At 31.2% G+C, this 12,949-nt stretch overlaps 1 protein-coding gene across 4 annotated transcripts in view; it reads right to left on the reverse strand.

The window, feature by feature from the left end:
* LOC113510700 (G protein-activated inward rectifier potassium channel 3-like) overlaps positions 1-12,949 on the reverse strand; it is a 51,660-nt gene that overhangs the window by 5,551 nt on the left and 33,160 nt on the right. Inside the window, exons 1-7 of one of the 4 annotated variants that reach the window (XM_026894222.3) lie at positions 11,926-12,459; positions 8,319-8,760; positions 6,897-7,076; positions 4,259-4,448; positions 2,784-2,908; positions 1,850-1,955; positions 520-928 (exon numbers count right to left, since the gene is read on the reverse strand). In XM_026894222.3, coding sequence (XP_026750023.1) covers positions 520-928; positions 1,850-1,955; positions 2,784-2,908; positions 4,259-4,448; positions 6,897-7,076; positions 8,319-8,760; positions 11,926-12,035 — 1,562 coding nt within the window. In that variant the 5' untranslated portion in view covers positions 12,036-12,459. Of the gene's footprint in view, positions 1-515; positions 929-1,849; positions 1,956-2,783; positions 2,909-4,258; positions 4,449-6,500; positions 6,681-6,896; positions 7,077-8,318; positions 8,761-11,925; positions 12,460-12,949 lie in introns of those variants that run through there. The other 3 variants (XM_052903558.1, XM_026894214.3, XM_026894206.3) reach the window with 3 other exon arrangements.

Raw genomic sequence — 12,949 nt, forward strand, 5'->3', positions numbered from 1 at the left:
ATCCTATATGTTCTAAAGTTAGGTTTATAACCCATGTATGAAGCTTAATAATGAAAGTGTTAGTAAGAGAATAACACACATTTATCCATACAAACTTGAAATGCATTTATATCCAATAATAATAATTTATTAAGATTGAACAACTATCCCCAAAGAGTATAGTTGAAATTTGAAAATAATTTTTAAAGTTTTCATACAAACCAAGCGTGATTGACTTAGTAAGAAATTTAATAATTTCTTACTAAGTCAATCACGCGCAAAAAAAAAAAATTTAATAAATTATGATCTCTAAATACAATACATTTTTTTTAGTACCACAAGAACTAAATCCGAAACTAAATATTTACATAGACACTCTTTATTATTCCATCTAAAAGATTAAAGTTGATCAGTTTCATAAATAACAGCGTGTTTCGGCTTCATACACTAATTTCATACAATTAATCCTGTATACACCCATTTATTTTACTTGTATCATATCACATTCATTTTTGCGTCTGTAAACAGATATATACTCACTTTTTTATTTTATTCCGTTCATCGATTTTATGTTCATTGTGACCATTAACCGCGTGTCCAATCCCGTTAGGGGTAAGGCCGTGTACTTTCTTCATACTAGCGTGACTGTGACTCCTATGCATATGGGCCTCCCTCGGATCCGTATATTTTGTATCACCGACCGCCATATGGCTATGGTTTTTGGGCAACGACTCAGGGCCGTTCTCTACTGCTAAATGTGTGTGACTGGGGTTTCTCGACTTCTCGTTTATATGTTGAACGAAATTATTTTGCGCCATCAGTCTATTTTCTTGAGCTCGGGCTTCGGGTATCTTGATTTCGATATGCTCGTCGAGGGACATGGAATCAACGGAGCTGAGATCTAATGTGTCGTTGGAGAATGTTTTCGGTATGGTTCCCAACATGCGATCTAAAAGGACACAATATTTGTTACATTAATAAGTGTCACATAAATACACCAATTGCCTGGTTCTTAAGTTAGGACTTGAGATGTTTGTCGCCTGTATTGTAAGGTATCAGCCAAAACACCCAAACTCGACTCTAAATTGGCCTGACCGGGAATCGAACCCAGGACCACATTTACGTAAACCAAAGAGCCAACCATTGTACCACCGAGATCGTTGAAATAATTACATTATAGAATTATTTATAGAATATTAGTAAAGAAATTAATTATAGAATTAATAATATTATAAGGGTTTTCATCATCTATTTCCTATTATTTTTGTTCCTGTTTATTTTCCGGCTAGAAGAAACACTGTTACAGACGAATTGCATCTATGCGATGGTAGAAGACTCGCCTTCTTTACATTTCACCATTCATTAAAATAAGATCTAACTTAACTGTTAATTGTTGGAGAATACTGTAAGACGTTAAGTTCACCAATTATAATTAATTAATTAATTATCACAATCACACATGTTTATAGTACCATAAAATAATATCACCTACATTCATCGTAACAGTAACGTACATCGTTACTACTCCATCGAGGATTACAGCCATTTATCATTTTTTTATTTAGTTGAAAAAGATACACTATGTTATACCAACTGTTATAATTTTAATAGTATTTTAAACAAAGTTCACACCTATTTCAAATGTTGAACGTCTTTATTAGTAAATCTTTATGTTATGTCCATAGGCAAAGGTTACCACTTTTCGTCAAGTAAGCCGTCAGCTTGTTAGACATTCTAAGTTGCATAAAAAAATTTTTAGAATCTCTGATAGAATATTCCTTTGACAGGTAGCTCTTAAAATTCTATTACATTGATATAGATATTGAATTTTAGATATTGAATCAAATATAGATAGTAAACAATTGGTTACCTAGTTTTTGTGACGTGGAAACTGTCGCCCGTAGCTCGTCAAGTTGTTTTGCTGAACACAAAGGAGTATCTACTTCGTAGGTGTTATTGAATCTGGTATAGTCCACCTGGAATATAATTTGTTTGAATATATTTTTCATTTCATATTTCTTTGGAATAAATTGATGTTACTTTTATTTTAGAATATTTAGTTCTTATATTGCGAGATGGAAACGACGTAAAGCCAAATAATACACAAGAATTTTTACAAGAAAAAATATTGGCAAAAGATAAGTGTGTAATGCTTGCAATTAGGTCGTAAACAAATATAAACATTTATCGAGCGAGTTAATGGCCTGAAGATTGGTTAATATCGTAATTAAACGTAATTGATCGACATTATGTCAATAAACCAATAAAGATCATGTAAATAAATAACGCCAATATTTTTATTCTTAATATCGTGGATACGAATAAATAAAATGTCTTTTATCGAAAAAGAGTATATCATTTTCTTTGCTAATAAAATAAATATTGTTAGTTAATTTATTTCCCGTTGAATATGTAAGTATTATAAGAGTAATGTACTTAAATATGTGCAAATATACGTCCATCGCTAATGAGACCTTTGTCATGACCTATATACAATTAAACGCTATACAAACACAAAATTTAGTAATAGAATTGACAAAATATAAGAGCATCGGACTAAGTAAAAATGCATAAATTATATATATATATATATATATATATATATATATATATATATATATATATATATATATATATATTATAGGATAAATATTATAACCATACCACTTACAAATGCAAATGTTTAGAAATATGTATACATAATGTTTTGTCATTGTAATATTCTAACATTAAAGTTCAGCTGTATAAGACATTCATTAGTCATAAGCTATGAAATCATGAATATGTTTAGAAATATGTCTCACCTCATACTCTCCGGTGTCTTTTCTGAATGTCACCATGGTTTCGAAACGGTGGCCCCATAAAATTTCAGATGGTAAAAAGCTACTACGTGCTTGCGTAGTCATTCCCGTTGACTCGATTACACCCTCTGGAAAATAAAGTCATAACGTTTCACTTATAAGGGTTTTATGTGATATCCTATTGATAAATGTAAAAAATTAATAATTAATGGTGGTAGGCTCACTCCCTGCCACGTTGCATTCTAATGTTTCATGAAATTTAGACATGTTGATAACTCCGTTCTCTAATGTCTCTGATTATCCTATTATATTTTCCAGTCGCAAGCATATTTTTTTACTAGCTGTATTCCGTAGCTTTATCTGCGATCAGTACATAAAGTACCCTATGTGCTAAGTTAGTGTACCCGTAGAAATTTCACTCAAATCTGTTCAGTAATTTTTGCGTGAAAAAATAATAAACATCTATCCATCCATCCATCGTTACAAGCTTTAGCATTTATAATATGAATAGAATGTTTAAGGTAAAGAAAAATATTTAATGACAAGGATAAACATAACAAACTAGTACTATAAAAATAAATAACCTACTAGTCTTTATGCTAGTTCATAGTATATACAGTCATATCATATTCTGTACTGTTTGTATATATCAAAAATATGTACATAGTTGGAGCTATTTATGCGGAGAGATCGGCAAATTACCAAACGGACTACACGGAAGTGCCAACGACATGTGGTGTTTTCATATATAACTTCTATATGACAGTTTCTAGTATTATTATTAATATTAGGTAGTCCCATTTTGGTATTGTGCTATGCAACAATATGTTGACATAGTTTTCACCCGCCAACGTAAATCACAATGGCTTCTACAATGCAAGCCAATTTCCTCTTAAGTAATCAAAAACCGACATGGACTTTGGCTAAAATACAACTGATTTCAAACATGAACATTACCATAAATTACAATATTGAAATGCATGTAGCATTTATGACTTCATAATACAGCGTGAAACGGAACATGTATGTACAGGACGAAAGCAAGTGATAATCTACGTGAAACTGAATAATTTTCCTCGAGAAACATGATTAGATGGAAATATTAAATATATTTTTGAAATTCCCATATATAAAATTTCGCATTAATATATTATTTGAACTAGCTGAATTTTTTCCCCGTGAACTAGGGTAAAAGCCTATTTTTTAATCTAGGATATACGAGTAGTCTGTGCAATTGTAAAATCTGTCAAGATATTTGACCATAATTTTTACAATTTATCACATTTATATGTAAATTTATTAGATTATATGATATGATAGTAATTGATATATTAGGGAAAGTTGTTCAGTTTCTTGGACAGTATCATTGTATTTCAGCTTATTAACCTGTTGTGTTACACCAATTTTATATTTACACCATATAGTATGAACAATAAAATGTACCTTAATTCTTGTAATTTATGTAGAAATAAACTCACCTAACATAACAACAATTTCAAATCTCTCCCTTAGCATATCTGAGGCGGATAGGTTGTACAGTGGTGATTTCTCGTTGATCTTGTGAACAATAGTCATCGGCCAAATAAACATTAGTCTGTCTTCTTCGCCATCAGCCCCCACCTTCAACTCTTGCTGGTAGAATGGCAGTATTTCGCCCTCTCTGGTTGTCTGTTTAATTTGAACAATATATTATAGAAAAGATCATTTGAAAAAATAATACAAAATATATTTATTTTACAGACAACAAAATTAAAAACGTTAGTGATCATGCACAGATTGATATTATTAATTCCTTATTAAAAAAATTATTTAATAAAATTTCTGATAATAATTTAACTGAAAATTGAAAATGCTAGTAGTAGCCAAGCCAGCTCTTTAGTCAAATCACAAATGAATCTATCGATAGATACGTTTACGTCGTAACAATATACTTTATGTAGCTGTCTCGCTACATAAATAGTGCATGAAATAGTTCATGAACGCGAAAGCGATTACGTGTTTATCGCTACATTTATTTGCCAATTGTCTAAGGCCATATTATTTTTTATTCTTTATTAATAATTTTAAATGAAATTAATAATATCTATCTAATGTTAGTAGGTCATGTAAAGAAAATCCGTGTCTATAGCAGTAGGTCGTCAATAAAGTATATTTTATTTGACAATAATTTAATGCAAATAATATTAAATAACTTTTACCACATCAGAGTTTGGATAAAAGTATTTTCAATATTGTTAAATGTATTCTCAGACGATGGATAAGCCTTGGTGTACAATTTTTCTGTCAAAAATTAATCATATTGAATTTTATGCTTTGAAAAAAAATTCTATCCCTTGTAGAAATAAATATCCTACTTCTGCGTAAGCATTGAAAGTGGAGTTAGACTAAAAGAACGAACAGCGCAGAACAATAGTCAGAATAGAGAATTAAATAATAGTCGAGCAAGAAATAAATTCTTAGTATATTCTTAAAAGTACTTTTAGCAATTAATTAAGTAGGAGAGGAATAAAAATTCATTCGATCAGTCTATCTCCACTTTAGAAGCGATTTTGCAATATTAATAGTCAATATAAAAACAAGTTAAACTCTATATAACATAAAGTAGATAAATGTGATGCTGCTGACGCAGAACAATATTCTGCACGCAGTTATTAATTGTAAAGTAAAACTATCAGATTTTTCAATTTTTATTCTTGATTTATAAATGTCAACTATATAATAATGCAATAAGAAAAATGTTTTTACGAAAAAGGATTCAAAAATAAATATCGTAAATTATTTGAATATAGTAGTCACTTATTGTAAGGGTACATGTAAAGTTGAGTAACATTAAATTGTTAGAAAAATTACTACTCGTTATCTTTTGCTGTTAGTGATTAATATAGATAGCAGACTAAAATTTAAATATCAGAAATTTCTAGCAGCCACTTAGAAACCAACATAAAAAGAAAGACGATGTAGATATTTTGGAACAGACGGCATGTTTTTAACATTCCTTTATATAAAATGTCAGAGTAGGTACAATATCTGTCATGTTTCCATTATATATCGGTCGTAACCTCTTCACAAACTATGTACTATTCATTACCAATCATTTACACTACAAAGAGTAATGAGATATAAAAAAAAAACTAAATTGAAATATATGAAGACATTATCTAAATTATAAACAAACAGTTTGGTCAGCTTCAATTGAAATAACATCAGAGATCGATCTGTTCACGATTTCTCATAATACTTTGATTAATTCTAGCTAGCTAGTGAACACAAACAACGTGTCTGTATGTATAATAAATATTTGATGCGAAAATATTATTCAATCCAGCGCAGCTAAATTGATTTAATGTGAATATTTACATAATTATTATAAAAAAAGCTGATTATTTAGTTTGTTGAAATTGAAAATTATTGGTGCTGAATTTTGAATTCATAATATAAGTGTAAAATTTGTACTTACTCTGTTTTTCTTTGTGATTCTGATTTTAAATTATAGTCATGTTATATAATAAAGCAAGGGTTAAAGCAGGAAACAGAAAGCGAGCTTGCAAAAAAACAGGCATTGTGCAAATTATGCTAGTCCATAGATGGGTCAAATAAAGTAGATAGAACATAATTACGATCTGACGAGATACAACACAATAACTCAATAAATAAACATGTAAGTGAGTATAAATTACATATGTACAAATAATTATCACGCCTTACTACATTACAATGTACCTTTTTGCGTATAATCTGGGCACGGACGTGAGCTTCGAGTATATGTGACTTGCGTATATCACCGACGCGGAATAGAAGGCAGAATTCTCCGTCTCTTAAACATATCACCGCGTTCCTTGAGAATAGGAGCGTGGTGTTACGCTTTTTGGCTCGAGCCAGCTTCGCGAATATTAGACCCACCTATGGACAAGAAAGAAGAAAAGTTTTGAAATATACCATTTCAAAACTATGGGAGCTGAATTCAGAAATCTATAATATATATCGTTCAGCATTCAACTCCCATTATGTTAGACAACAGAGAGTGGAGTCAGTGCAAATTCTACAAAGACGTTCCATAAGCGTGCTGACTGAAATCCCCAATCACTAACCAGTCTCCGTTTTGTCGTAATAAAATACCTTGCGGCGGATTATCTGTGCCCTAATATGGGCTTCGACAATATGCGATTTTCTCATATCACCAACACGGAACATCAAACATAGTTGGCCATCTCGTAAACATATGACAGCATTTCGGGAGTATAACAGAGTTTGTGCTCGTTTCTTTGGTCTAGAGAGCTTTGCGAACACGATGCCCACCTAAAATTAGAACAACCTTGTTGCAAACTGTCATGTTACACTGGACAAGAGAGATCATCATCCCGAGGTTACCAATATTTAAAATTACAAATTTATTAAAATGACTAAACTATGTGTATGTAGTTATATAGTTGATTGATATTATAAATTAATAAACGGTGAGTGCCATATTAAAAGATGGTAATTATTTTAAAAGAGCATCCGGCTGGATTATAGAGTTTGCTACTTTTATATTGTCTGGCATATTGCCAAGTTTATTTTATTATTATCATAATCGTTTCAAAGTTCGAAGATTATTTAACTATAATTATAGCACATAAAATGAATAAATATAAAACAGGTATAGACTTCATATTATATTTTTTTTCAAATACGCACAATTAAAGTTGATTACAATGTAGCAAACATATAACAATGTTTATGATGAGGAAAGATATTACGTTAATTTATAGTTCTTTGATATGTTTACTTCTTGAATAGATACAGAGTGTATTTTAATCAACTTTACAATAATAAAATTTCCTTGAGAAAAACAATGGAATTTAGTAAACATGAAAAATCTAGAATTAAGAGCGACGACCTCAAGTAAAAAGTACCTATTGATATTAACGTAGAAGGCGTAGATATTTCTTGTACCGCTGCGCCCTATTGTAGTAAAGGTTTTTTTTTATACAACTTAGAATGGCAAACAAGCTGACGGTCCACCTGATGGAAAGTGGTAACCGTCGCCTATAGACATGTCCAGTACCATGGACATCATAGAGTATACTGTTTCGCCCATGATACTCCCCATGCGTTGCCATTCCTGAGGACTCAGGTGTTATTCCTCTGTACCCAGTAATTTCACGCCATATCCCACCCTTCAAACCGAAACACAGCTATGCAAACACAACTGCTTCACGGTTGAAACACGAATGGGACAGAGGTACCCAAGCAATCGACTTTTGTACAAAGTCTCCCTCTGGTCTACAAAGGTGTATTTAAAGAGAGAGGAGAGGCGCCCGGTGGTGCATTCTCATCCCTGAATTCTCCAGTATTTAATCACAGTCAATACGAGAGAAGTTTCGTAAAAATATCTTAAAAATATACTTATATACTTTCAGACATGTAATAAGATATCTGAGAGGCTTGGTATCTCGTGGAAAATAATCTTAAATAGGACAATGTCTATGCATATACCATGGTTGACTAACATGATAATAAAAATGATATAATACAAATGTAATATATAAAACAAATTACCATAAAAGCTTGAATAAAGACTCCGACTATGCTCTGAATGCACATAACAAAAATAGCTTCCGGGCATTCTTCGTTGGTGGTTCTGGAACCGTAGCCTATAGTGTGTTGAGTTTCGACGGAGAATAGGAAGCATCCGGTGAAGGTATTGACGTTATTAAGACATGGAACGAAGGTAACATTGGAACCGGTTTGGGGAGTAAGGTCACCGTGTGTGAAAATAATAAGCCACCAGATTAAGGCAAATAAAAGCCAGGAGAGGATGAAGGAGAGAGCGAACACGAGCAGCGTCCAGCGCCACTGAGCGTCCACAAGGGTCGTGAAGATGTCCTGAAGGTATCGGCGCCTGCGCTTTGCCACGTTCCATTGGACGACGTTGCAGTCTCCGTGCTTGAAGATGACACGCTTTCTAACACGACGAGCTGCATAACGGGCTTGACGGTATCTGAAATAAGATATATGTTTCATTAATAATATTAATTAATAAAAGCAAATATAGTTGACAAGAACGAAATTAAATTCTAATAATTTCGCGTTTAATTTTAAGCTACTTTAAAAAGGAAAAGGTAAAAGAACTAATTTTGAAATTCTGTTTGCAATTGACTGTATTTACTTTTGTGTTAGTTTCATATTCATTTTATCACTTATTTGTTGTTCTATTCCTTATCTCTGTTCTTTCTCTTTAGAGCGATAAATTAGATCATATAAAAACAAATGCTTAATACAGTAATTAAAAACTATGAGTGTTATTGGCAGTTTTGGCTGCGTCACTTAAAATAAAATATACCATGTAATTTAAAATAATTGATTCATTTGTATAACACATATTCATACACATTTGTATAAAAATTTAGTAACAAATATGCAATACAAAATCTATTCTTCATTTAATAAATAATAATTATAACTGAAATGAATAAATATGGTATAGTTACTAATCAATGTCAAAGTTCAATAGCTTACGATTGATTCCTATTGAAATAAAATCAAATTAAGATCATCGTTTTATCCGAAATATTTGTAAACGATGTTTACCATTTTCAAGTGTTATTTGCAATTAGCATACATTTCTATATAGGTATTGTAAGCTTCTGATATTTGATTTCTACCCTACTTACTACCGCCCGTGCTGTTGTTTATCCTAATTAATATTGCTATTTAAGCCAATATTTATGATTAATTAAAATTTATTAATACTATTTAGCCTTATTTTGAATGTCTACATCGAATGAATCTCTATATACTTTATTGTTCAGTATATTTCGTGATTGTCAGTGGTATTTCGCTTATGTAGATAACACGTGAGTGCATATTGAGGGATTTACTTGGCACTCTAGATAATTTTATCAAGTGTTAGGACACCCCATAAACCAAATGTTCCACTTAAAGTTTATCAGCATACATATGAGTACTTTTATTAACATTGTTATGTCGCACAAAAAGGATGTCGAAATATAAACGTATCTCTCATATGCAAGCAATGTATATAAATCTAAGTATCAAATATATCATAATGTATTATATAATTTTTTCATGTGTCGGTTCTGTACTATAAAAAAGGAGCCTTCCCAAAATCTTTATATATTCGTTATATTTTAATATCCGTTTACGAGTATAAAAATATTTTTTCATACTTATTATTAAGTTATTATTCCTATAACATATTAAATTAATAGTACGTACTTAAGTAAAATTAAAAAATAATTACAGCTAATACCGAAGTATTAATACTAGTATTTATCTACGCCACCTTTATGAGGTGCCACAAAGACTATGTATACGAAAGTTTTTGAACTGGACGAGCCATATCACGAAACAAGTAACAACTTTGCATATACGTATAACAAGTATGCAACTTTTATCAAATATTTAATTTTCCTGTTAATAAGCAACAACAATAACTATAATCCTTCAAGATAATTTTATAGTATCGATAAAAGGAATCTTCTTTCTGAATGTTATTTCCTTCCAAAGACAAAGACAAAACTTAAATTAGTAATTTAAGTCTTGTCCCAGGGTAACATTTTTTATCCTTATGTTAATTGCGAGTGTAAAGAATTAAGGTAAAGTATTTTAAATATTAAAAAAACGTAACATACTTTGGCTGTGATCTTACTAGCATTTGTAAACGAAGAATCTTACTGTAACATAACTTCCACGCCTTTTGATTTTTGTTGTTCAAACAAACTTTTTTTGTTATGTAACTAATTAAGGTACACTATACGTATATCTAACCTCCAATGACATCATTCAACCACAGGCTCAATTATTTTTAATCACAAGTACTAGTACTTTAAGGTCTAGACGAAATCCTTCGTCGCTGAGCCATAATAAACTGGCAATGTCTATTAATATAGTATCTATGTATTTAAATCTTCACAGTAAATTTCTTAAGTTTTGCTGAACTGAGTTCTTTAGTCTGGATTCCAACATATCTAGATGGTTTTTTAGTGTTTTTTACTGCTTTTATCAGAAATCGGGTAAATTTCTATCTGACTAAAACTAATATATCACAAAAAATAGCCAAGGAATACACTTATCGAATTTATAATTCCTACAAACACCAAAGGTTCGGAGAAGGTTTTATCAGAATCGGTTCGGTCGGTTGGAGTACGTGACTTAAATTTTCTTATTGCTGTAAAGGTTCAATGTCTGCATAATTTTTACCGTTTACCATCAGATAAACAAGAAAGAATTTGTGAATTCAAAATTTAGTCAAGTGCCAATTATCAATAATGAACGTACAAAATTTGTTTTATCTGATTTATAAATAAATACGGTCATCAATTCGTCACTTACTCATTTATTGCTAACTGCTAAATCGTCTCCTTGTAATGTAAATGTTGTTTATCAGGAGTGATAGAAGGAGTTCCTTGCTATATGGAACGGTTCTGAGCTACCTACATACAATGACTTCTATACATTTGCAATAGACACTCCATCTACGGAGAGGATGCTTATTTGCTAATTTGAATTACAACCTAATACAACCTTTCTCCCTTATTAAATCACATTCTAATTCTGTCGTAAATTTATGTATAAATCGATACTTAAATTTACGACAGGATAGCCATGATAAATATTAATGCAGTTCTGAATACGTACCGTGGAAGAATGTTAACGATAAAATTCAATCGATTCGTGACACGATTAATGTAACCACCTTTCACTAATACTGTGAAGGTACTTATTATCTTAAGTAAATCATGAATTGCGTACAAATTTAAACGAGGGGGTTATAAGGAAACCACAAAACATTAAAAATGCGTGGCTATAATAGATAATGTAAAATCACTTTTCAGTTTTTTCTAAAGAACGGAATTCGAACTTGTTTAATATAAAATTAAAGTACAACGATTAATTAAAGTACGATATTGAAATATGTAAATTTGGCATTCGTCTATATTTTGTAATTATAATATCTTGACAAGCTAATATTAACTATTCTGAGAAGTTTCTGAGTGGAAACTATTCGACTTGGCAAATATTTAGATTTACACAAAGACCCGAACTTTCTTTTGGCTTTGGTGATGCGTTATGCGTCAGACGAAATATTTACATTCTTATTACAATAACAAAGATCTTCGAAAGTGTTTATTTTTTAAGTTACCTTAAAGACTCTTCTCTCCAAGCAGACTCTGACGAGTTGATCGGCTTCCCAGTCATTAACATTGATACCTGACTTATACATCTCTTTAGTCCGGACATAGTGAGAGACATAAATCGTTCACTTAACAAAATATAAAAATCGATTAACTATATATTATTGTTTCAACAAAACATAAGAACTAAGGCGAAACCAGCGCCACCATAAAATATTTTATTAACCTTATATTAAGTTATCACACAGTTAAATACTTTTCTTTAGGGAAGAATAAAATGTATAAATGGAAATAAGAAATTCAATTTACAAAATCGTCTCCACTCTATCTTTTAGAAGTACGTTAATAAGAGATTCACTGAACACTTCTTTAATATCGAATAAGAGCACCACGAATTTTCGCAACATTGTCCCGAATATCATTTCGAGTTGAAAGCACTTAATAAAGGGAAAGAAAATGGCGTCGCAGAAAATTGAGTGTTCCCGCTATAAGTTTTGCTCTCGTACCGATTACGAGACGATTTGGTCCAATACTGAATCGGGCGGATGTTTAGTAAAATAGATGGGAAGATGTTCAGAAACAGTCTCGTGCCAACGCCGCCGGTTGCGCCGCGGCGCGTCGCGTCGTTATCCAGGCTGTTTTTTATAAAAGCCCTAATTGTGTATACAGTCTTTCTATAGGTATGGGTATAGACTATGAACACTTATAATGGTTACCAATACTCTATAGATAAATATTAGGATTGCGTGATTCCAGCATAGTGAATTAATGCCACTTGATTCGAAAAGAAAATATTATTAGTCTGACCAAAGCGCAGTTCTAAATTTGTTTTATCGTTTGGATGATACACTTCATGTGATTGATGCTTTATTTTTTCTTCCATTTCATCTTTACACAAATTATTTAGTTGTTTGCAACTATAACGAAACATCGTTATATCTTATTAATTAATGTCGTTATTATCCAAACTTTAAAATATTTTTTAGTATGTGAAAACATCTCATTGGATTCTGACTATCTAGTTAAAATTTA

This window comes from Galleria mellonella, unplaced genomic scaffold, assembly GCF_026898425.1.
Source record: "Galleria mellonella isolate WM207_F2 unplaced genomic scaffold, CSIRO_AGI_GalMel_v1 utg139, whole genome shotgun sequence".
NCBI classification, from domain to species: Eukaryota; Metazoa; Arthropoda; class Insecta; order Lepidoptera; family Pyralidae; genus Galleria; species Galleria mellonella.